Raw genomic sequence first — 22,983 nt, 5'->3', positions numbered from 1 at the left:
GATCCTTATGATGCAGAGCTGCACTTTTACCATTACATTGTTAGCTCACTCATAAGCAGACTTTATAGAAATATCTTCAAGAAGTTATTTCTTTATTTTAGCAGTTACCAATTTCACAGTATGCTAAATATATAGATACACTGAACAGTTAACACAATAGTTCATCATTTTACATATCTTGACCACATAAATTGTAATGATATATGCCCATGCATCATGTACATCCAGTAACAGAATGTACTGTTTAAGATATCATCATATAAATCCGATAGATAGATAGATAGATAGATAGATAGATAGATAGATAGTAACAACAACTCCAACTCAATTTAACAACTGCATGTTATCTTAATATTTAACTAAAATATGTTTTTGATAACTTAAAATATTGTGGATCGGTTTCTTCATTACCCAAATATTATTTGGCAGATCTCATAGCGGATCAACAACACGCAGAACCCACAGGCACAGCAGCTGTAGCTCTCATAGTGCTTCGCCTTCTTCTGATTACAGTACCTCCAAATCACCATGCAGGTAGGCTACAGAGATTTGGCTCATACTATGGTCCAATGGGAGTTTCTACAAGTTTTCATTGGTTTTCAATGCCAATGTGCAAGGAACCTAAAACTTTAGAACTGTATGTTGCTTTTATAATTGTAAACTGTGAGTGGAAGATTATCAGAAATCAAGCACTTGTGGTAATACAATCAGTACAGTATTATGTGTCATTACCATATGTAACCAGAGTTCCCAGTATATTTTTCAGTCTCTGAAGCCTTCTGTAATTATAATCCATACAATGTACTGTATGAAAGCAGTACTCCATAAGTACCTGATGAAGCAGACGTGGTTCTGTGGAATACGTAGCAGTTGAAGGAGGATATCTCTAGATTCCTTTATTATATACAGGGGCCCATACTTAGGGGTGTGGCCATCTTACAAAGGGGGTGTGGCCAGCCTCCACAGAGGCTTGAAATACACAATAGTCTAGTGCAGTGTAATGCAACGTATCTACCATGTATAATACAAGGGCACAGTCTGGAACCTGATCCTTAGAGGAAGGAGTGGGCCCTCAGGCAGTGGGGCCTACCAGTGGTTTCCCTGGTACCCCTGTGGGCCCGTCTGACCCTGATTTTATATATATATATATATATATATATATATATATATATAAAATCTTTACTGTGAATGTTTAAATAAACCTTATATGTTTGAGCCTTAAATACATATGGATATTATATGTTTATAGCTAACTGAACTTGGAGAAGAAAAAAGTTTGTTCTTCTGCTCATGTTTTGATGCCTGACTGACCATCTTTAGAAACACACATTAGGTCATTTTGAAAGAAGTTGATCCATTTTTGCCTAAAGGACTTTTAATTCAAAGACTTGTTTCACTAATCTGTTGATCCTCACTAGAGCCAGGGAAACATATGATGCATGTATGTTCATCTCTGCCAACCATCTGAATTTCAGCTGGACAATCCAAATTTGAGGGAACTGCCAAGTGATTAGGAGATTCATGTGTTTACACTCTTTTCATAAGTCTGATCAATTACAGAAATAGCGCAGAGTGAATTTTGTTGATCAGGAGATTGTACCCGATTTGCAGAAGGCAGGGGGGAGTTTTGTAGCTATTCCCCTGAAAATTGCATTTTCTACATCCCCTGTATTGTGCTGGGGCCATAACCCGCTGTCCTGATTCTACACTACCAAATGCCAGGAAGGGGGGGGGGTAAGTATTCATTAGCCAGCAGATGTAGAAAGTGCACACACAGAATGGGTATAATTCAGTGATGATATAATTAGGATGATTTAAATGTCAACTTTAAGTACAGTATATAATTTTATTGTGAGAAATACAGCATTAAGAAGCATTATAGCTTTTTCTGTGTGTCAAAGACGGAGAATTGAGCATGATATTTTGTTATGCTCCTGATGTCATTATTGCAGTACATGTTCGTTACTGTATCCATTTCTTGAACTATATGTACTATCGTATATACATTGTGTTAATATTCAATAAAGAGCAGTTAGAAAAAAAAGAAGCATTATAGCTGTAGTTGATTCTGTAGCATTACAGCATTTTCAAGAAAAGTTGGTAATACAGTATGGAAAGAGAAAAACAGAGAACCCCTTTGCAGAAATAAATCTCAACGCTGGATGGCAAGCCCTCTGATTCCAAGTAAACAGTGTTTTTATTTACTAACTTAATGCAACCTTTTTATAAGCATCTTCAGCGAGTAATAGTAATTCAAGTGTTGTGGATATACAGCATAGCAACCAAGACACCACTAACTGTAATATAGTCAGTGGAATATGTGACAAAGGGTACTGACAAAGTGTACTTTTTATAGATACAAATGTCACATTTTTCAGGAATAAGTGGCACTCCAACAGGCACTCTCATCTATTTTTCTATATAACATTTGGAGTTATGGACAAATATGAATGTCATTCTAACAGGGTAGCAACACAAATAACTTCTACAAGGGTTTTACGGAATTACATTGTCATCCTTTTGATTAAAAAGTAAGAGGCTTTTTTTTTTACTTGCAGCTGCTATAGAAAATTCTGTCTCCCCTTTCTCCATATGTTTCTCATACCTTCGGCAGAAGGCGTAAAGGTGGCCATATAATTCCAAAATCATTATAACCTAATATACAGTATGGCAGTCTGTGTCATGTGAAGATACAACTTGCCTCTCTGTATTTACTTTTATTAGTTAAAGGTGAAAAAAAAACATCTGTTGGAAGGGTTTTCAGTCAGTACATTCTGACCTGTGCAAAATGCATTGAAACAAAATACAGGGTGATTCAAAAGTCGCAGAACACACTTGTCAAAGTCGCAGTACACCCTTTTGTTTCAAAAACTGTGTAGGAAATGGGAAACCTTACTCAAGATGCCCGATTTCAAGATGGCGCCCATGTTCGGTACATACCCTAAAAGATAGCCTACCTCACCCATACCTTACTGAAGTATTTAGTTTTCCCATGTCCTGCACACTTTGTGAAACAAAAGGGTCTACTGCGACTATTGAATCACCCTGTATAATGACAGGTTGCTAATAAACATGGGGGAATTCTGTCATGATAGGTCTGTTGGTGTGCTACTGTATTAAAACTTGACAGCATTTTGATTAAGGAACACTATAATAACATTACTCAGCAATTATCCATCGGGATAGTTGCTCATCATACTGCTACATACATAATTAGTGTTATGCATACTACGGCATCCTCGGCAGCATCTGCACTAATGAGTACTAGAGATAAGCACATAGGAAACACTGGTCACATGTACTGTGGTAGCTACTCATCTTCTATATACCATTATTGTAAGTGCATTGCTTCAAGTAAAATTGAATTTTTAAAATTGGATTTAGTGACATTATTTGAAATATATCTGTTGCTTTATGTTTTTATGATGGAATTGTGTCCAAACATTGACAGCGCTGGAATAAACATTTTCTTGGCTGTACTGAAATCATAAATAATTCATATTGTATTTTCTTTTATAGACAAAGCCCCAAGCATAGGCAGGAAGATCATAAACCTTCTAGCCACAGATCCAGCCGCAGCCAATCCTCTTCATGCACCGGTCACAGCCGAGCTGCCACGCCACACCAGAATGGGCACAAGAGTGGCATTCACAATGGTCACCACAGTCAAGGGCATGGCACCATTCTAGAGAAACATTTGGATGTATGTACACATTTTTGGTTTACATTATGTATCCTTTTTATATGCTCTTACTCTAGGCTCATTGCCGTCCTCTTTCTGCTCTATCAGTATGTGATCTAACACTCCCCTGGTCCTGCACTCCACATATCATGTCTAAACCATTATAGGCCTGTTACAAGTACTAAGGAGTAAGGAGACCAGTCTTTAGAGAAACTAGATCTAGAATTCCATAAACAAATAGTTTAAAGTAATTCCTAGATGTTCATTTTGGTACATATCAAGTGCTTTGATTCAAAAATGCTACTAAAACTAAACCAAGTGCTGCCTCATTTTGTATGCGCCTAAATGTGGCCTGAGAGAAATTAATGCCTTAGGCCTGGGGTAAGCAATGTATGGCACTGCAACCTCTGCGGAACTACACATTCCAGCATGCCCTGCCACAGGTTCAGCACATCCTAGCAAAATCTGCGGTAGGCCATGCTGGAAAGTGTAGTTCCACAACAGCTGGAGTGCTACATGTTACCTACACTGGGCCTATAGCATTTTTTAAAAGATAAGAAAATGTCTGAATGTAATCTTAGATTTAAGTTTTAGTAAAAGTGAATGCAAGCTTCCCCTCCAATCACCAGATAGCATCTTGGAATTTTGTTTCATGTGGCGAATCATTTTACTCTATATAAGAACGTATTTATTTTCACCTGGCTACAGTAAAATTGACATGGAAAATAGTATACCTTAAGATGCTAGTGTAAACAGAATTGTCTCCCACTCATTGAAGGTGTGTTACTGAACTTAGTATACTGCTGTCCCATTTATGACATCTGCTACCGGTGGCATTCAGTATTTAGCATCAGTGGCGTCACAACGAGTGGTGTCACCAAAGTGCTGACTCCTCATCAGTGACAGGAGTAGGATGATATTACGTGCAGCACCTGGTTCCTGTCACTGTGCAGGAACCGGCACTGCACTTGCACTGGTACCCTGGGGCAGACCGCACCTCTGGGACCCCAGAGTCACGAAATGGGATTCAGGGCCATGAGGCCACACCCCCTGCCCGCGAGGCCATGCCCTTTCACAGTGGGACCATTTCCCTTTTTGCCGAGCGTGGTTTTGCCGTGCACTTAATGTACCCTCCCGCACTGGGTGTCACTGCAATCAGTGATGCCTCTGTTTAGCCTCAGCCATTTTGTGCTTACTGTTGATAGCAGCATGGAGGGAGTATGCATTTATATACCACAAGGGAAATTACCATGAGTAAATATTTATAAAGTACTTCCTACATCACATATTTATGATATATATATATATATATATATATATATCTATCCGTGCTTGTACGGGTGCCATTTTTCATGCTGGTTTACAAATACAGCTCCACTGACTCATTGTAGGACTTTCTCTAGCACATCAATCAGCACAGACACCTTGATGCATTGAATTATTACAGTTTCAGATACAGCACTGCTTACCTCTAATGTCATATAAAATACTGTGTACAGTATGTATACTCCATATTTAAAATACATGGTTTTATGTTTAAATATGAAACTATAAACATTCAGGTGCCATAAATTACTTTAAACCACATACTTAGAAATAAATATAAGAACACATACAAATTGGATGTTCAGTCTATGTCAGGCAAGATATAAATAGTGATTTCCATATTTGTACCTCTTTAAGGAATACTACATACAGTACTACATACTGTCATTAAAAAAAAATGCAATTGCCTCCATTTTAATGGTGGGATCTTGGTTATTGTGTCAAACAAAAATATTCCAAAATGCAATTATTTTTCTTAACCTTTAAATGAAACCTATTATTTTTTAAACATTGTGTAAAATTAAATTGAACTAATTCCTATTTTACAAAAAAAGTAAACCTACATGTTGATGATGTTCAGTATTTTTGGAGTGATTTTGTTTTTCTGCTTTTAAACTACATTAATTCTCTTCATTGATAGCAATAATTTTGTCACCTGCCAACTGAAAGGTTTTAAAATCAAAATACTAGAGAAGATACTTATAATAAAATTACAAATAAAAGAAAAACAGTGTATTTAACAAAGACTATGGGGTCAATCCATTTGGGTGCAAGTTGCAAGTTTGTTTCATGAAACTCGCAGACTTCACATGAATGCGCGCACCCGAGAATTATCCAATCCAATTAAAAATGCCAGTTTGCTGTACTCCCAGTGGAAGTTTGCAAATTGTCTGCCAAATGTGATGTGAGAGATGTACATGAAAAAGTGGGGTAACTTTCCTAGACCCCGAAAAAGTGACAATTTTGTTTGCAGAATCATACAGAGGGCTGTTAGTATGCATTAGAAAAGTACTGGAGGTTTATAAACAATGTTTAATGGCTGTTTTGTGCATTTAAAAAATCAAAAATCAAAAGCAACTTTAAAAAAAATGCAACAAAAAGCTGTAGAAAAGATGCTATTGGGGTACTCTGAGGTGATAAAGATAAAAAGCAATTATTATTGTTAATAAAATAATAATAATACTCTGATTAAAGTTGGAGTGCATAAAGCAATGAAAAAGATGATTTTAGAGCAATCTGAGGCCATTTTTTTAAAGCCCCAAAATTGGCATATACAGATGGAGCCATCTTTATCTTGGCCTTTAATAGGATTAACCATGGTGTGCCTAGGCGCAGCAGAGAAGCCAAGTTGAGCGTGGCTCCATCTGTAACTAATAATAATAATAATAATAATAATAATAATAATAATTTTATTTATATAGCACTCTTTCTTCATTAGGATGCAAGATGCTAAACATAATACAGTACATAAACAATGAAACTTGCCTAATTAGTAATTTGGGGGGTATTCAAAGGGTTCTGCACTGTGTCACGGCATTTTAACCTTAAAATAAGGATTTCCCCTACCATCTCTCAGTGAAGTGCGAATGGAAAAAATGCAAGTTTACTCTGCCTGGTTCATTGTGAGTTTCTAATTGGTTTGTAAAATGAATTTGCAATGCAAATTTGCAGAGAAAACGGCAACTCGCATTCTGCAACTCACAGCTATTTGGATTGACCCGTATGTATGAATTGAAAAATTCATATATGTTTCAAAATACATCAGTTATAGTTTTCCTTTATAATGTAGTCATGCAGGCAAATAATGACACTACCCAAAATGTTACATTTTGTTTTGTGTGCAAATGAAAGAGTTAAAATGAGAAAAAAAAAAGTTTATTTTCCCTTGCTTGCACCAGAGTACTTGTGGGCAGTAATGGTCCTATGATGCCATTTTCTTTATTTAATACTAGATCTGTTTAAAACAGGCTGCAAGGCTGTTGATACCGTACCCATTTCCCATGAATGACCCAATCACATGCACCTGTCTTAGGTTGGGTGGGGATCAACAACTGCTCAATTATCACTCATTAATCAAACAAGATCATCCTGCTCATAGACTCCAAATTTGAAGATTGAAATGCTTGATTTCCTGGTTTCACATCTATAGGGAAAAAGCCACAAACTCAAATAATAAATTAGTAGTTAGGTTCTTCCAGTACACAAAAATAGACACATGGTTAGTTTGTATGAATGATGGATGACTAACCTACATATTATTTAGGCAAATGTGGCCAAATCATAATAAATAAAATAGTGATGTACTGTATACTAGAATTTTGACAAATACATGACCATCAGTACCATCGTATGGATCTTTCAAGCACCCTTTCTTCAATGGCCAAAACAAATTCTGCTTGTAAATGTATTGATTTGCTTTTCTCTGCTAGCTGTATATCACTAAATGTTTCAAGCACAGGTTTGAAGCAAATGTAATTTGAAGAGCCAGAAATCTAGTACTGTTGTGTAAAAAACAACTTGCAGTATACCATATGGACCCTGTCAAGCTGAATTGTTTTTCTTTTACTCTAATTGGTAAAAATCAATACTGTGAACCCTCTGGCATATGTTGGTATATTATAAATAATACTTATTTAGTTCATAAAGGAACTTCACCATAGCTCTCATAATTACAAGGGCCAAAGTAATTAAGAAAAAGACAGTCTGCAGGTAATGTCACCGACCTGCTTAATTAGTCAATTTGCTAATGGGGAACCAATATCACAGTATATATACCAACCCGACAAGCAGCAAGAGTGTAGTGGGGGCAGAGTATATGCAGAGAGAGAGAAAATTCCCAGCCTGAGATCACTGTTTGCAAATAAAAGCATTTGGATCCTCATGCACTATTACTAAGTGGAAATAATAATTGCATTTTGACAGTGGACTCTTCCCATTGTTATTTGAGAAGTGATTTATTTAAAAAAACAACAACACTTTTTTTTATGTTTTTATTATGAAAATCACACAAGGTAATTACACTAAGACAGGGCGTGGAAAATATAATGCAGTAACATATAACACATGACATCCAGATGCCCTTAATGCTGCAACCAATGTTACAATAGATGTGCCCATTAACAGAACACCATTAAGTGAGACCACGGGCTAAATGTAATAGCCTGCGAGTTGCCGGAGGTGTGGGACTTTGTACGAGTCTACCCATATTTTTAAAGCGTCAATCATTTACACTGCAAAACCAACCTGATTTTGCCTTCTAAATGAGTGTTGCTTTAAAAATATGGGCAGACTCGCACAAAGCCCCACACCTCTGGCAGCTCGCAGGCTATTATAATTAGCCTCTCATATAAAGACTCTAGAAAGAAACCCTTAAACAATATCATCGTTTAGAGATTCATACTGAAAGTATTAACTTCTTAGCTACTCTCCAGTATCTCCATAGTTCTATACATTCCCCCCCATGTTATAGGGTGATTACGCAAGGAGAATACAGGAAAACTTAACGCTTGAAAATAGTATATTTTTGGAAAGGAAAACAATTCCTGTTTGTTATTATAATTGTGAGAATTGATGTTTTAACATTTCCCATTTATAATGGCAGAGTATCATTTAAAGATCTCTTGGTTCCTTCCTTAGTTTAACACCTGCAAAACAATTTTGGTATGTCCAACAACAATGGAGAAACTGACATGGATTCACATTTGACCCAAGAAAAGCTATTCATTTAATATATTAATTTCTGTGCTCCTCATGGCCTTACTAAATACATTGGTTTATCTTCCCTGCTTTCTTTCTTTCTTTCTTTCTTTCTTTCTTTCTTTCTTTCTTTCTTTCTTTCTTTCTTTCTTTCTTTCTTTCTTTCTTTCTTTCTTTCTTCCTTTCTTTCTTTCTTTCTTTCTTTCTTTCTTTCTTTCCATATGTTACCAGCAGTATTTATTAACATTGCCCTGTAACTACGTAGCTCCACAACATTTTCTGCATCAGATACAATAGTTTCAATAAGGGAATTTGTGTTGAAGCAAGTGCAATTGAAATAAACAACTCTGTCAGATGATATAAAGTCATAGCAAACAAAGCCAGAAAGATAAATCAATATAAAAAAGTTTTAGGAAGATCTATACTGGTAAATAAATGAAAGTAATGGGAGCGTAGAAAACAACCTGAAAATCTAAATTGCCATAAAGCCAAGTACAATAGCTCTTGAAAAGTGCCTGTCACTCTCTGCTTTATAATAGGGATAACCATATAAGCATAACAACAAAAATATACGGCTACCTTGCCGGTGCATTCTCTGTATCGTGTGATCAAACTGCCATATGTTAAATTAGAGTATTGTGCAAATGTATCCTAGAAATAAAATAATGCAATAATGTGTTACTATATACCTATGTATTATACAGTTGTACAGATTATACAATGTTAAATCTGCATCATGAATGACGTGCTTTTTTAAGATTAACATGACAGTCATCTTGCTAGAAAGGAATTGTAAATGGCAAGATGCAATATTAAAATACTGTTTAACAGTATGCTTACCACTTAATGATTTTCTTTTTTATAACCATTATAAAATAATGTATAGTTATTATTTTAGTTTTATATGACTCCATATGTATGACTAGGAAACACAGACCAAAAATATGACTCAAGATATTGACAGTGTAAAATTATTTGTCTATTTCTCAATCATTGTTTATTTATAACTTAATTATTATTATTATTTTTGTTTCTCTATTTTTTATGTTACACTTTTCTGATTCATGCTCGCTCTTTGGGTATACCAAAAGCTTTGTATCGTCACTGTATCATACATTTAGACTTCCTCTTTCTCTCTTTTCTACCCACCCACTTTCTCTAATACGCTATGCTTAGCTGTCCTTTTGTTTTATTAGCACTAAAAGCTGGATAAATAGATTCCACACAATACATTTTTTGCACTTTGGAGAAACTATATCTTACGCATTCGTAAAGCCCCTTATAAATGTCTGGGTTGTGTTATGAAAAAGTGCATGCTTGCTTAGTGTATTTAGAATAATATACTTTAGATTAAGTTATATTTTTTTAATCTCATCTGTGTTTTTCTTTAGCTTCTCATTTGAAAAGCGGTAATACTTTGAATTTATTTTAGGGAGAAGTGATCTCAGTGTATTTTCATTCATCTCTTCATTTTCTTTCCCATAACAGAAATGCAATTTTTCCTTTTTTTCCTGTGATGTTCTAGAGTTTTGTTTTTGTGTGTCTGTCATTGTGGGCCTTTTTTTTAGTAGTAATGGAGATTTTTTTTCTTAAAGCTATACATTTTTATATTTTTGTAGCTAATTTAAAAGGGAAGATAACTGATTCATTTAATTATAATATTTTTTATAGTGAATAAGAAATAACTTTTGTGACTGTTTCATAAAAGTATAACTCTATTTTAGCAAAGAAAATATTTTATCTATGTCATTAATAGATATGAACACACACACACACATACACACACACACACACACACACACACACACACACACACACACACACACACACACACGTGTGTGTGTGTGTGTGTGTGTGTGTGTGTGTGTGTGTGTGTATATATATATATATATATAAATATATATTCAGTGTATATATATATATATATATATACATATATATATATACATATGTCACTATAGCCTTTACTAGCCATTCATGCTACAATCCCCAAATGAGTCCATTAAATTTCCCTTGTCCTTCAATTTCTTTTCCTCTTCTGTTTTAACATTCCAAAGTTTGGGAATTCCATATAAAAATGGACTTTGTATGTTTGGTATTGACAAATGTTTAAAATTAATTTATTGTATTAGCTAGGAAAACATAAAACTAACTACAAATGTAGCATAATTAAAATTGTTTTTTAAAGTTGGGCATATCCACTTGTAAGAGAATATGCAATTTAAAAGAGAACAGTGCGGTACTATGGTATATATTTATTCAAAGAAATAAGCCTTTAATCTATAAAAAAAACATGCCACTGTTTGGTGATCTCTATCGCAGAGCAAAGCCTATGTACTTAAGAAGGACTGTGGAAGTACATCTCAGCATCACAATAACAGAGAACCCATACTGGAAAAAAATCTTTAGGATTACATTTATTTATTAAAAAATAAAAAAATATATATTATAATAAAGTACTTTTATTAATTTTTTTTAAACTATTTTTAGATATTTTTTCAGTTTCTTATTATTATGAATATGTCCAAATTTCAAGTGCACTGCAAATGTTAATATTAATCAACCATTAATACATTTTTTTTGTAATATAATTGCTGTGAGTACTGAGTACAGTAGTTTATATTAAATTGCAAATGCTACCAATAATAAGAATAATAATTTGGAAAATACATTTTAAATGAATGAATCAGCAGCATCAGTGGGCTGAGCATAATTCAGTTACTTGCAGAACAAAAACACAAATGCGGCTGAATAGTGAAGATTTGCAAGTGACTCAGATATCACCACTCAGACAACAGATGCTTTACTTGGCAATAAGAAATAAAATAATGAAATTGGTATACCCCATTCCCAAATTTCCAACTAGTTCCATCACATACTGTAACTGACTGTACTGTTTACACTAAAATTTGGAGAAAACAAGTTTGGTTTTACTGCTATATAAAAACCAGCCCCATGGCTGAGGAGTGAAGGCTCTCGGTTGCCTAACCAAGAATTCTTCCTAGATACTCCTCTTGCTCAATGTAAAAACGTCTCTAGACTCTGTGTCTATATTGAATCCTAACAAACAAGATTTCTGTTGCTTTTCTCACTGGATATACTCCTGAGAACAGAGGTCTGGAATTCAAGTGACTCCCAATGTGATTTCTTCATTAAAATCTGTGACAGACTAACCTACAGTAAATACATACTCTCTTCAATCCCACTGCTCTAAAACCGTTAAAGGACTTTTGGGCATTTCCACAAAGGTTGTTCCCCCGAGAATAAGCATTATACTCTGAATAATGTTTTTCCAGTATGTACAGATTTGGTATTTTTATATTGTGCATTACAAGTGTCATGACCACCAGTCTCTGTTAGCATTCCACTCTAAAATGCCTCTGTTGACCTCTGAGGTTTTTTGTCTATGATTTACCATCTTTTGCTATCTACTAGGTTTACTAGTAATCCCATTTAGAATCCTCAGAAACTGTACTGGGAGCGCAATATGGGGTACACCCTGTAGTAATTTATTTACATATAAGGTTTTGTAATCATTGCAGTGATTTGTACATCTCTAACGTATGGTCTATTGCTTGATCCCCCTTTCCCTTTTTTCTTTCTGCACCACTTCCAAAACCAAGTGTTTGAAAAAAAACTCAATACATTTTTATTTTATTTTTTCTAAAAAATCAAGACCATACTGGTCAGAACAGGGCTGATTCCTTGACAGGCATGTTGGCAAGAAATAATCATTTTCTACTAACCACGCTGAGAGCACAGGCCCTTTAGTTGAGCTCACTGGGCTGTGGGTATGAGGACAGCAACTTTGCTAGCCCAGTGGTATGCCCTCCCACCCCACCTCCCCCCAAAAAATAAAATAAATAAATAAATTTCACTAGTTTTTTACGTGATCCCTCTGGGTTACAGTGGAAACCAAGCCAGCCAGTTTAGCACTGGAATTATTGGGGACATCTGATCTGAACAGAAGTGACTGTCAGTCAGTCACTCGCATCTTTACACTATTCAGCTGCTTATTCATTTTATTTCTGCAAACGATTGACAATTACTTCTAACACCACAAAAGATTCTGATTCATTAATTTAAGATGGGATTCATTCATAATCATTTGAGTCACAAAGCGTAGTATGCTTGTCCTGTGTTTTTTTTTTCCCCTCTGACATAAGTAGTAGTATTCTATCAAAGTTCCATCCACTGGCAGATAAAAATATTCTAGGGAAGTCCAATATTTAGCTTTAGGAAACGCACTTGATGCTATGTAGTTTGTTTTCTTAAAGTGGCAGAATGTGAATGCAATACAAAACAAAAGTAACCAAAATTAGAAGACAATTTGACACGTGCTACATCTGTAGATAACCACTTCTACTGAAAACCCATAGTGGATTTTTAAGGTTGTTCAAATTATCAAATGCATAGCTTCCTATTGATGCTTATTCTCACCAGTTAGAATATTTGTGCAGTATAATAGGCGCCCTCTGGAGCAATTGCAAAATCCTCGACAATTGTGTACTCATATGCAGCACTGACACAATGTAGTGGAACAGCAACTCTTAGGGTTAACTTATGGCTAGGCAGACCGGCTGTGAAAGTAGCATTGCTGACGCCATGTTTCTTTACTTATATGGTTGCAGCTGAAGGCAGATACATGTCTTGAAAATGGCAATGATATACCTGCGTTTTTGCCACCACTCACACGTTAACTCCCCCAAACGGTCCCTTTCTGTCAATCACTCTGCATATAAAATGTCAGTGCAAGTACAGTTACAAAGGTACCTTGGCACATGCATACATGCCTATTCTGCCATAAAAACTGCTTTGCACTAAAATTTGCTGTCATTTTGCATATATATAGTGAGGATTGCAGTGCAGTCATTTGTGCCATTAGGATACGATGAGTCTAAAGACCTAAAGACTTTCATATTTTGACACAACACTTACAGGTGAAACTCAGAAAATTAGAATATCACGCAAAAGTTCATTTATTTCAGTAATTCAGCTTAAAATGTGAAACTAATATATAGACTCATTACATCCAAAATGAGATATATCAAGCCTTTAGATGCTGACTTCATTTTCCAGCAGGACTTGGCACCTGCCCACACTGCCAAAAGTACCAAAATCTGGTTCAGTGATGTGGGATTACTGTGCTGGATTGTCCGACAAACTCGCTTGACCTGAACTCCATAGAGAATCTATGGGGCATTCCCAAGAGAAAGATGAGAGACATGAGACCGAACAATGCAGAAGAGCTAAACGCCGCTATTGCAGCATCCTGGACTTCAATAACACTTTAGCAGTGCCACAGGCTGATAGAATCCATGCCACGCCGCATTGAGGCAGTAATTCATGCAAAAGGGGCCCAAACCAAGTACTGAGTACATATGCATAATTATACTTTTCAGAGGGCTGACATTTCTGTATTTAAAATCCTTTTTTATTGATTTTATGTAATATTTAAATTTTCTGAGATTTTGGATGTTCGGGCTTTCTTAAGATGTAAGCCACAATCATCAAAATTATAACACATAAAGGCTTGAAATATCTCACTTTGCACATAATGAGTCTATATAATATATTAGTTTCAAATTTTAAGTTGAATTACTGAAATAAATTAACTTGTCCACGATATTCTAATTTTCTGAGTTTCACCTGTATATAATACAAATTGTATATCTATCAAATCTAAGTGACATTTCTCCTATAATTTAATGTAAATATTCATTTTTGCATTGAAGCTGGTACAGTAGGTAGACGATAGTTATTTTATAAAAAAAGATTTGAATTATCTCCATTCCTCTGATACCTAGGGTATAAAAAAGTATGATGACTGCAGTTTTGTTACAACAAGCTATACAGTTAATACCAGTAATATAAGTGTAGTCTAGGTGTAATCTACCTGTTTGTTTTAGAGATGTGTGACTGTTTATGTGTCTATAATAACACGACAAGTAACACAGTACAGTGAGCTAATATGGCAGTACACTGTTTCAAACAGAGGGACTAGTTGACTTCCCTTTTAAATAGATTTTCAAGTTTCCATTTCATTCTGGTTGGCTTCCACTTCTGCTACTGTACTTTCTCCTTCACTTTCTTGACTTCCTTCTGAGGGTCTCCAGATTGGTAGGAGGCCTTAAACTTGTTACATCTTTGTTTTGCTGGTGACACTGCATGCACATAATGTTTGATGAAACCAAAAAGTGTCATACCTGTTTCTTTTCACCTCCTTCTCCTTCCCTTAAAAATGGCATTAAAATATATTTAATTCAAAGTTAAAATATGGTATGGTGCATTAGCTGATGTATTTGATTGGAACAAGTAATTTTAGTGAAGGGATGTGAAACACATTACTAAAAGAGTCATTGTCTTTTTCCTCCATTCTGCACTCCAAATGTGGAGATTATTCTTTTCTGTTATTGTTCCATTCCTGTATCTGACAATTAAAGAAGGTGGGTATTTGTCTACCTATGCACGTTAAAATCTGAAGATGAGCCTGTGAACCACAATAGCTTTTTTTTAATGTTAATTTTATATTTCTTTAAATTTCATATTTCACATAATTTCAGTTAGATCACTGGTATATCAATAATTCAAAGTTGTCAAATTGATTAAAAAACAACAACAAAATACATTACTTACAGTATAGTTTTACTTTACTTATTCTCGACATCCTACTATGTATAATTAAAGCAACAGTTCTTAATAAGTTATATATAAAAATGTATGTATTTGTAAGTTCTTCTACAGTTATATAATGACTTTCTGCGTGTATTACCATTTTTGGTTTTATGCTTTTTCTATACAGTTGATATTTTTTCTTAGTAAGATACAGTACAATACCATAACTAATGTGTCTTACTGTAATTTTTACAAACTCTCTAAGACTTCAAACTTTGTGCAGTTTCCTCATAGCATCCCTACTGTGGATGATCAAAAGTCAAACATGTCACCATTTTCAGTTTCAAACCATGGCATGGGTCTACAGTAATAGCTTACTGAACAGTAGGAGTGTGCATAACCCTATATTTATATACAGTAGTCTCCAGATGTTTTCTATCTGTTGGTAAGTTTTAATTTTTTCTTTGGTTTCATGACAGTTTGCTGGCTGTTGGGTCTCTTGTGTGCTTATGAATGCAGTTTGCCTTAAATAAGAATAAGAAATGCCTAAAGTTAGACAATGAAAGTAACACAATACATTTACCATGCCGTGTACTGTATTAGTGACATTTTACTTAAACAGGATTCATACTGTACCTGGGATATAAAATGCTGAAAATGTAAATACTGTATAACTAATTATGCTCATTTAAAGGAATCATCAGAAAAATTGTGCAAAAATGTATCTTGCTGTAGTTTGATACAGAAATTTCCACTCAAACTTACATTTTCTATGTTACTATTATTATTATTATTATTATTATTATTATTATTATTATGAATCTTCCTAAATGGTTAAGCTGTAGTCTTCAGTTTGTGTAATATAAAAATAGTTAACGTGCACCTTTCATGAAAAGAGATATTATAATGGAGACTTTTGTGGGAAGAGAAATGTGTGGATTTGCAGAGTTATTTTTAAGTTTGACTATTTGATTGCCTTGCACATTATAGGTAATACTTTCTTTCTACTCTTCTAGGGGTCTGTTGGCAAAAATGTAAAAATCTCACTTTAAAGTTGCACCTGTATTATTTCTTTAAGTTGTAGATGTGCGAAAAAAACACACACCTACAACCCTTTACCCTAACATGCGGGGGGACACCCAGCACAGGACAAGTCCGTGTTTAGGGTTGCCTCCTGCCTACGCAGCCTAGCTGCGAAGGCAGTCGGTGGGCAGCTATCTTTTGGGTCGCTTGTGATGTCATGCAGCCGCCGCGGCCCCATACCTCCGTTGTTCGGACTGTGTCCCCCAAACAGTGCATAAAACGGTGTGTCGTCGCCCAGTTCCCACTTCCTCAGGACTTACAGATGGACCCGCGCTCATCTGAGGTGGCTTCATCGCAAATGTGCACTCCTGGTGTGACTAGGCGATTTGTCCGCCTAGTCACGCCCGGAGTGCACAGAGACGCTCTCATTCAGAGCGTCTCTGTCCGGGCCTGTGGACGGAGACGTTCTCCATTCAAGTGAAAGGGGCGTGTCTCCGTCGCGGGCCTGTGCGCCCGGCCGGATGGGGACGCTCTCTGCGATAGTGTGGCTCCATCTGTAGCTTGCGATCGCGTGTCACACACCGTCGCAGAGGCATACTGGGCTGGGGGACAAGGCGCCATTTGCCCTCCGTGCTAGTACTATTACAGTGCTCCAGGGCCGCCCCCACAGCAGCATGTACACGGATGGCTGACTGCGGGCAGCAGGCAGATGGAAGTATGCTCCTCATACTTTCCAACCCTCCTTCCCATTTTATTGATGTTCTTCATGCTGCCCCGCAAAGTTTATTCCCTGGATTCTGACAGTCCTGTCTGAAATCTGGACTTGCTGTGATAGGGGTAGGTAGAACTAATACCTGTATGCAAATAGGCCGGCCATGCACTGAGGGATTGTGGGTACCATCGGCCATCTCATCCAGCACTGCAGAGCCTGTGTCTTGAGTCATCTCATTAGTGCATAGCAGAGACTACACGCAGTGCTTCTCTCCACTGTACCCTATATTATTTTGTTTGCAGTGAGTGCCAGTAGGTGGAGCTAGACGTGCCCAGTGGATGGTGCTAGACACACCCCTCCAATGGTGCACCCCCTAATAAAATGTGCTGCGCACGCCTATGTCAAAGAATTTACCTACCCCGCAATGATAGAAGGCCTGCCCAAATGCACAATCTTCACCTTCTTAGAACTCATCTGATTGTGGAATTTATGAAGGGGCAGTGGGGCACTGTAGTACAAGCACATGATAATAAATGTAATTTGCACCACTTTTGTAGCTTGGTAATTGATCTTAATGGAAAAAATGAAATGAATCGTAACGTGCTTTTAGAATCTGTTATATACAGTAAGATATGTATAATTTAAAATATTCAAACCCATAATGTGCAGTAACATATAAGAATCCCTGGGTAAGGAAAACTTAATTTGTCAGTTTTACCATATATTATTTTAGCAGTCCAAAGTCTACTCTAATGTATGTAAGAGGATATTTAGGCTATATCAACCATTTTACGTAGTTCACAGTATAAATCTAACTGACATTGTATTACTCCACATAAAAGATAGATAGATAGATAGATAGATAGATAGATAGATAGATAGATAGATGATAATATAGATATGGAGCACTTCAGTATTTCTTCATTGAGGACTTTAAGGGGGCGAGTCAATTGTTACAGTGGAATTTAGCTACTGAGCTAAGTGCCTGTACAATTGATTTCTGTGACCTGCCCCGACGTAATTATCACAGATATCTGCTTGCACTCTGCTTAGGTGTCTGCAGAAATTTGTGTTAAGTAGGGCTTCAGGGCTGGTCGCAAGTGCCAGGGGTGCGCAGTAACTGCATCGTGCCCGGCTCTTAGCATGGGAGAAGCTAATCCCGTGCATACTTGCATAAAAAGGGGCAGTCACTTGAATTAATTGAATAGATCCTGGGCACTTACCCTGGGAGGTAAATTCCTGTGTAACAATCGATATGCCCCCAAATAGAAGAAATCTTACAGCTTAGATGACTAGTATTGAGTTATAAATAATCTTTATAAACTGTTAGTTAAAAAGTAAAAAAAAAATAAAGGCCAAACAAGAAGGGAAGAGAGTATAAAAAGTCTAAAAAAATTATGCACGGTTTCACCACATGAGCCAAGATCATCATACTGCATTTACCTGACAGATGATGAAATACTGACGGATGGAATCCCGACCACCACCAGGTATTAACACTCAGTTGGTGGGTCCATGCCACTAACCGAGTGGGAATATAACCTGTGGTGAGTGAAGCAAGCCACCGGCTCATAGAGTGGCGAGCGCAGCAAGCCTGCAAGGGGATTCGCTGCCAGGATTCTGACAGATGGGATGGCGCTGTCGGTATACTGACAGCCGGCATCCCGTCTGCCAATAAAACATGTATTCCCATTAAAGGCATCTATTTCATGTTCATATATTTACCACAGAACATATTTTACAGTCTGTGACAATATGGTGGCTTATAATTATTATTATTATTATTATTATTATTATTATTATTATTATTATTATTATTATTATATAAAGCCACTGTGTCACTGAGGGAATATTGTCATTCATGTCAGTCCCTACCTATTGGAGTTTACAATCTTAATTCCCTAACACATATTTTACAAAAATAAGGTAATGTATCTCCCCCACCACCCCAACGTCTTCCATACACACACACTGTAATGGAGCTTAGCACATTAATACCCCTTTCACACTGCCAATGCCGGATCCCACCCGGGAATTGGAAACGGGTCCTTCCGGGTGGGATCCGGCATTGAGAGCTGCTGCAGGCTTTCCCAACCCGGCAATATGCCATAACAGCAGGGGGGTGGGGGGCACGGGAGGAGGTGGAGGCGGTGCCTCTCCCTGTCTAGTAAACGGGTCCCGGGTCGCATCGACTCGGGAGCCCGTTTACGCAGCCACTGACCCGGTATTCAACCCGGGTATAACACTGCTTTATACCCGGGTTGAATTGCCTGGTCAGGCGACCCGGGATTTCGGCTTGTCACACCGCACGCCGACCCGTGTCGACCCGGCAATATGCTGGGTTGATACCGGGTTATTTGTGCGGTGTGAAAGGGGTATTAGTAGTATATTATAAACAAAATGTCTCTCTGACAAGTGGTACACTTGTTATTCCCGCAAACAAAAACAAAAAAATCACTCTATAAACCTACATATTTAAAAACATTGTTTATTATGGTTTGTTTTTGTTTTTTCAATGATTTATACAACATGATCTGTGCAGCTTTCTGTAACACCATGTCTTTTAGCAGTTTCTGGTGGTCATTCCGAGTTGATCGCTCGCTAGCAGTTTTTGGCAGCCGTGCAAACGCATTGTCGCCGCCCACTGGGGAGTGTATTTTCGCTTTGCAGAAGTGCGAATGCCTGTGCAACAGAGTGCCTGCAAAAACATTTTGTGCAAAACAAGACCAGCCCTGGACTTACTCTTCGTGTGCGATGATTCTAACGTTGGGCGGTTGGATTTTGACGTCACACACCCGCCCAGCCACGCAAACACATATATATATATATATATACACACACACACACACACACACACACACACACATGTATATATGTTTATATATATATATTATCTGAGGGGGCCCCAAAGATCTCACTGTACCAAGCCCCGAGACTTCTGTTGCCGTCCCTGATACAGTCATTAATGCAAAGGTGCTCCTAGCAAGGGACAGCTTAACAGCATTGTAGGCCCTGGACAAAGCAATGCACTGGGGCCCTTACCCACCCAATCATGGGAATAAATAAATAAAAAAAAAACATAACTTATCCCTCCTGCGGCCCTGCGCCGTCTCTCCACATGTTTCCATAAAATTAATGGCTGTTAGTGGGTGGTATTGTTAACATAGGGAGCTTGCTTGATTGTGAGCACCAACGACTGCTAACGTTTCAGGAGGCAGCTGAAAAGTTTCCAGTGGTAGAACCATACCCAATTGCCTTTTTGTTGGCCCAACACTATATTAAATCTCTCACCAAAATTTTTCTCCGAATGATTGGTATAATGCGGTAGATGATATGTTGAAAAGGGAACCATTATACAAAAAGGCCATTTCACTGGGTTACAAACATTTTCAGACAGTCTTGGATTACTCAACTAGAACTGAAGGTATAGTGACCTGGCAAACACATATTCCGCACATACAGCTGGAGGATTTATTAAAAGCACATTCTCATGCGTGTAAGACTCTTTCTTCCTCAAGATACAAGGAGATGTTTTTAAACATACTTCACAAAACTTATCTATCTCCGCGTAGAAGATTTCTAATTGGTCTTTCATCCTCACACGCTTGCTGGAAATGTGGGGAACCTCAGGCTGATCTTTTCCACTGCCTTTGGCAATGCCCCCTCATTAGGAGCTTTTGGGTCAAAGTCCAGAAATATGTCACTGACCATTTAGTGAATTACTTACCCTTGACGCCAGAATGGGCACTCTTTGGCATTTTTCCTAAAAACCAAAATATGTCCAGAGGTAGCAAAAAGCTGCTTTTAGCAGTCAGTGCCGCTGCTCGCAAAACCATATTGCAAGTATGGATTCAGCCGGAGTCTCCCTCAATCCCACTATTCAAAGTAAAGTTGTTCTACTTATTCAGAATGGAATGGGTGGGAGTAATGTTAGAAAAAGACAAAAAAGTAGAAACATTTTTTGAGGTGTGAGAGAGCTACTTGGCCACACTTTCTACCCCTATAAGATTGCAATTACATAATTCTCTGACTAATTCTTTATGGTACATGACCAGGACACTGGGAGGAGATCCACCAGTTACCTTGTAAAGGATAATCCAGCATAGCCTCGGGGGAAACGGGGGACCAGGCGCAGACAACCTTATTTATTTTCTTTATTAATTTTGATTTTGTATGTATTTCTATAATTCTGATGTGTTTTTGGACAATGAAAGCTCTTTGAATCTAGTAACACTATGCTGAAGGATTGTAAATGCTCTGCGGCATATCTATTCAGTGAATCAGGAGTTATTGGTAGAGACGAATGAGACTTATAGTTTCTTTAGAGAAAACCTGACAACAATATTTTATGTATGAACAACTTTAATGTTTTATGAGACCTTTGTATTCATTGTTCTCTACATTTTGCACAATGTACATTGTATAACATGTTGCTTCAATAAAAACATGTTTTTTTTTTAAAAATGAATGGCTGTCAGCACTCTGATTGGATAGCTCCAGCCATCCCCCGATCAGCATGCTAGCTATTCACTATCTGACTGTGAGGCAGGTAGAGAATGCTGCTGTGCTGTGTAATTCATAATCAGAGCCACCAGGCAGCATTCTCAGCCTGCCTCCCAAGAGGCTCAGAAGGCACGAGCCCAGGGGGCAGATCCCCCCGACCTCCAGCTCCTCTGTGCAAAGGACACTAGAATTGTTGGGCCCTTGGCAGCTGCCCAGTGTGCCTATACATTAAGACACAGTAGCCCTGCTCCTAGCACTCACTCAACCCCATTGCTTTCCCCCCCTCCCCACTCAACCCCACTGCTGCCCAAATGATATATCACGCCCAATCTTTCTACAGTGATCCACGGTATCGCGCCCATAGTAATCAGGTTTAGCTGCATAAAGGGTTGGGAGCCCTCGCTACCCCAGGGGTAGCGAGCTGGAATGATTATACCACGCCTGTCAGCAGAAACAGAATGGGTGTAGAAGGGGGTAAAAAGAATGAATAATGGCCATTGTCTCCAAAGTCTGATCCCACGTAAGAGGGGAGATCCCTTTCCCCTTTACTTCAGAACATGAGTAGGTAAATGACTGAATTTGTTTGACCTCCTGTCAAACAAATTAAGTCATTTTTAGTTTTGAATCAATCAAAATTAAATCAATCAAATCTAACAGCAGGGGAGTAAAGGGGTAAAACATTGTACAGCTACATGTAAAGTACCCACGGACTGTACTCCTCTTCCTACTTTCAGTGTGAGAATGACGCTGTATTTCTACATGTACAATATCATCGTTAAACTTCATTTTCATTTTGCTGTTGCAATGTTTGAACTTAAGTACTGAAGCGCTCACCTATGGGATGCATTCAGTATCCCGGTTGTCGGGATCCCGACCCCCGGGATACTGTCACCTATTCTCCCTCTTGGGGTGTCCACGACACCCCTGGAGGGGGAATAAATAGTGTGGCGAGTGCAACGAGCCTGCATGGGCTCTTTTCCGCTCGCCCCACTGATGGCATTCCGGCTCTCGGCATCCCACTTTCGGGATTCTGACCGCCGGGATGATGGACGCCGGTATATAGATACCAACCACTCAACTATCTATAGCATCCCTTCCCAAACTTTGTGTTCCTACACAGACTTTAATGTAAAGCAATCTGAGATGATGATGATTATACAGGTACATTCATAAAATGTTACCCTACTTTTAGAACTTAGGGATATATATCAATGAATATATCAATGAAGTATAGTTAGATAGCTAGATAGACAGATAGAGCTTTTTACAATGAGATATCACATTTGTTTGCAGCTCTAATTAGTGCTTCTGTGTACGGTATCCCTATTATTAACAACTTGTAATTGGACTTAAACAAGCTGACCGTATTAGTCCTTTAAACTGGGACACTCATTAATTACACAGGTTCTGTGACTGACTAAAACCA

General features: G+C 37.6%; 1 protein-coding gene across 5 annotated transcripts in view; it reads left to right on the top strand.

Moving 5' to 3' along the window:
* SRRM3 (serine/arginine repetitive matrix 3) overlaps window positions 1–22,983 on the top strand; it is a 648,971-nt gene that overhangs the window by 584,054 nt on the left and 41,934 nt on the right. For 4 of the 5 annotated variants that reach the window (XM_063953960.1, XM_063953957.1, XM_063953958.1 and 1 more), the window contains 2 exons: window positions 430–534; window positions 3,520–3,703. In XM_063953960.1, coding sequence (XP_063810030.1) covers window positions 430–534; window positions 3,520–3,703 — 289 coding nt within the window. The remainder of the gene's footprint in view (window positions 1–429; window positions 535–3,519; window positions 3,704–22,983) is intronic. The other variant, XM_063953959.1, reaches the window with a different exon arrangement.

Source organism: Pseudophryne corroboree, chromosome 2 (assembly GCF_028390025.1).
Source record: "Pseudophryne corroboree isolate aPseCor3 chromosome 2, aPseCor3.hap2, whole genome shotgun sequence".
In the NCBI taxonomy this organism is placed as follows: Eukaryota; Metazoa; Chordata; class Amphibia; order Anura; family Myobatrachidae; genus Pseudophryne; species Pseudophryne corroboree.
The sequence above is the reverse complement of the archived record's forward strand: the minus strand, read 5'-3'. Positions and strand labels throughout refer to the sequence as shown.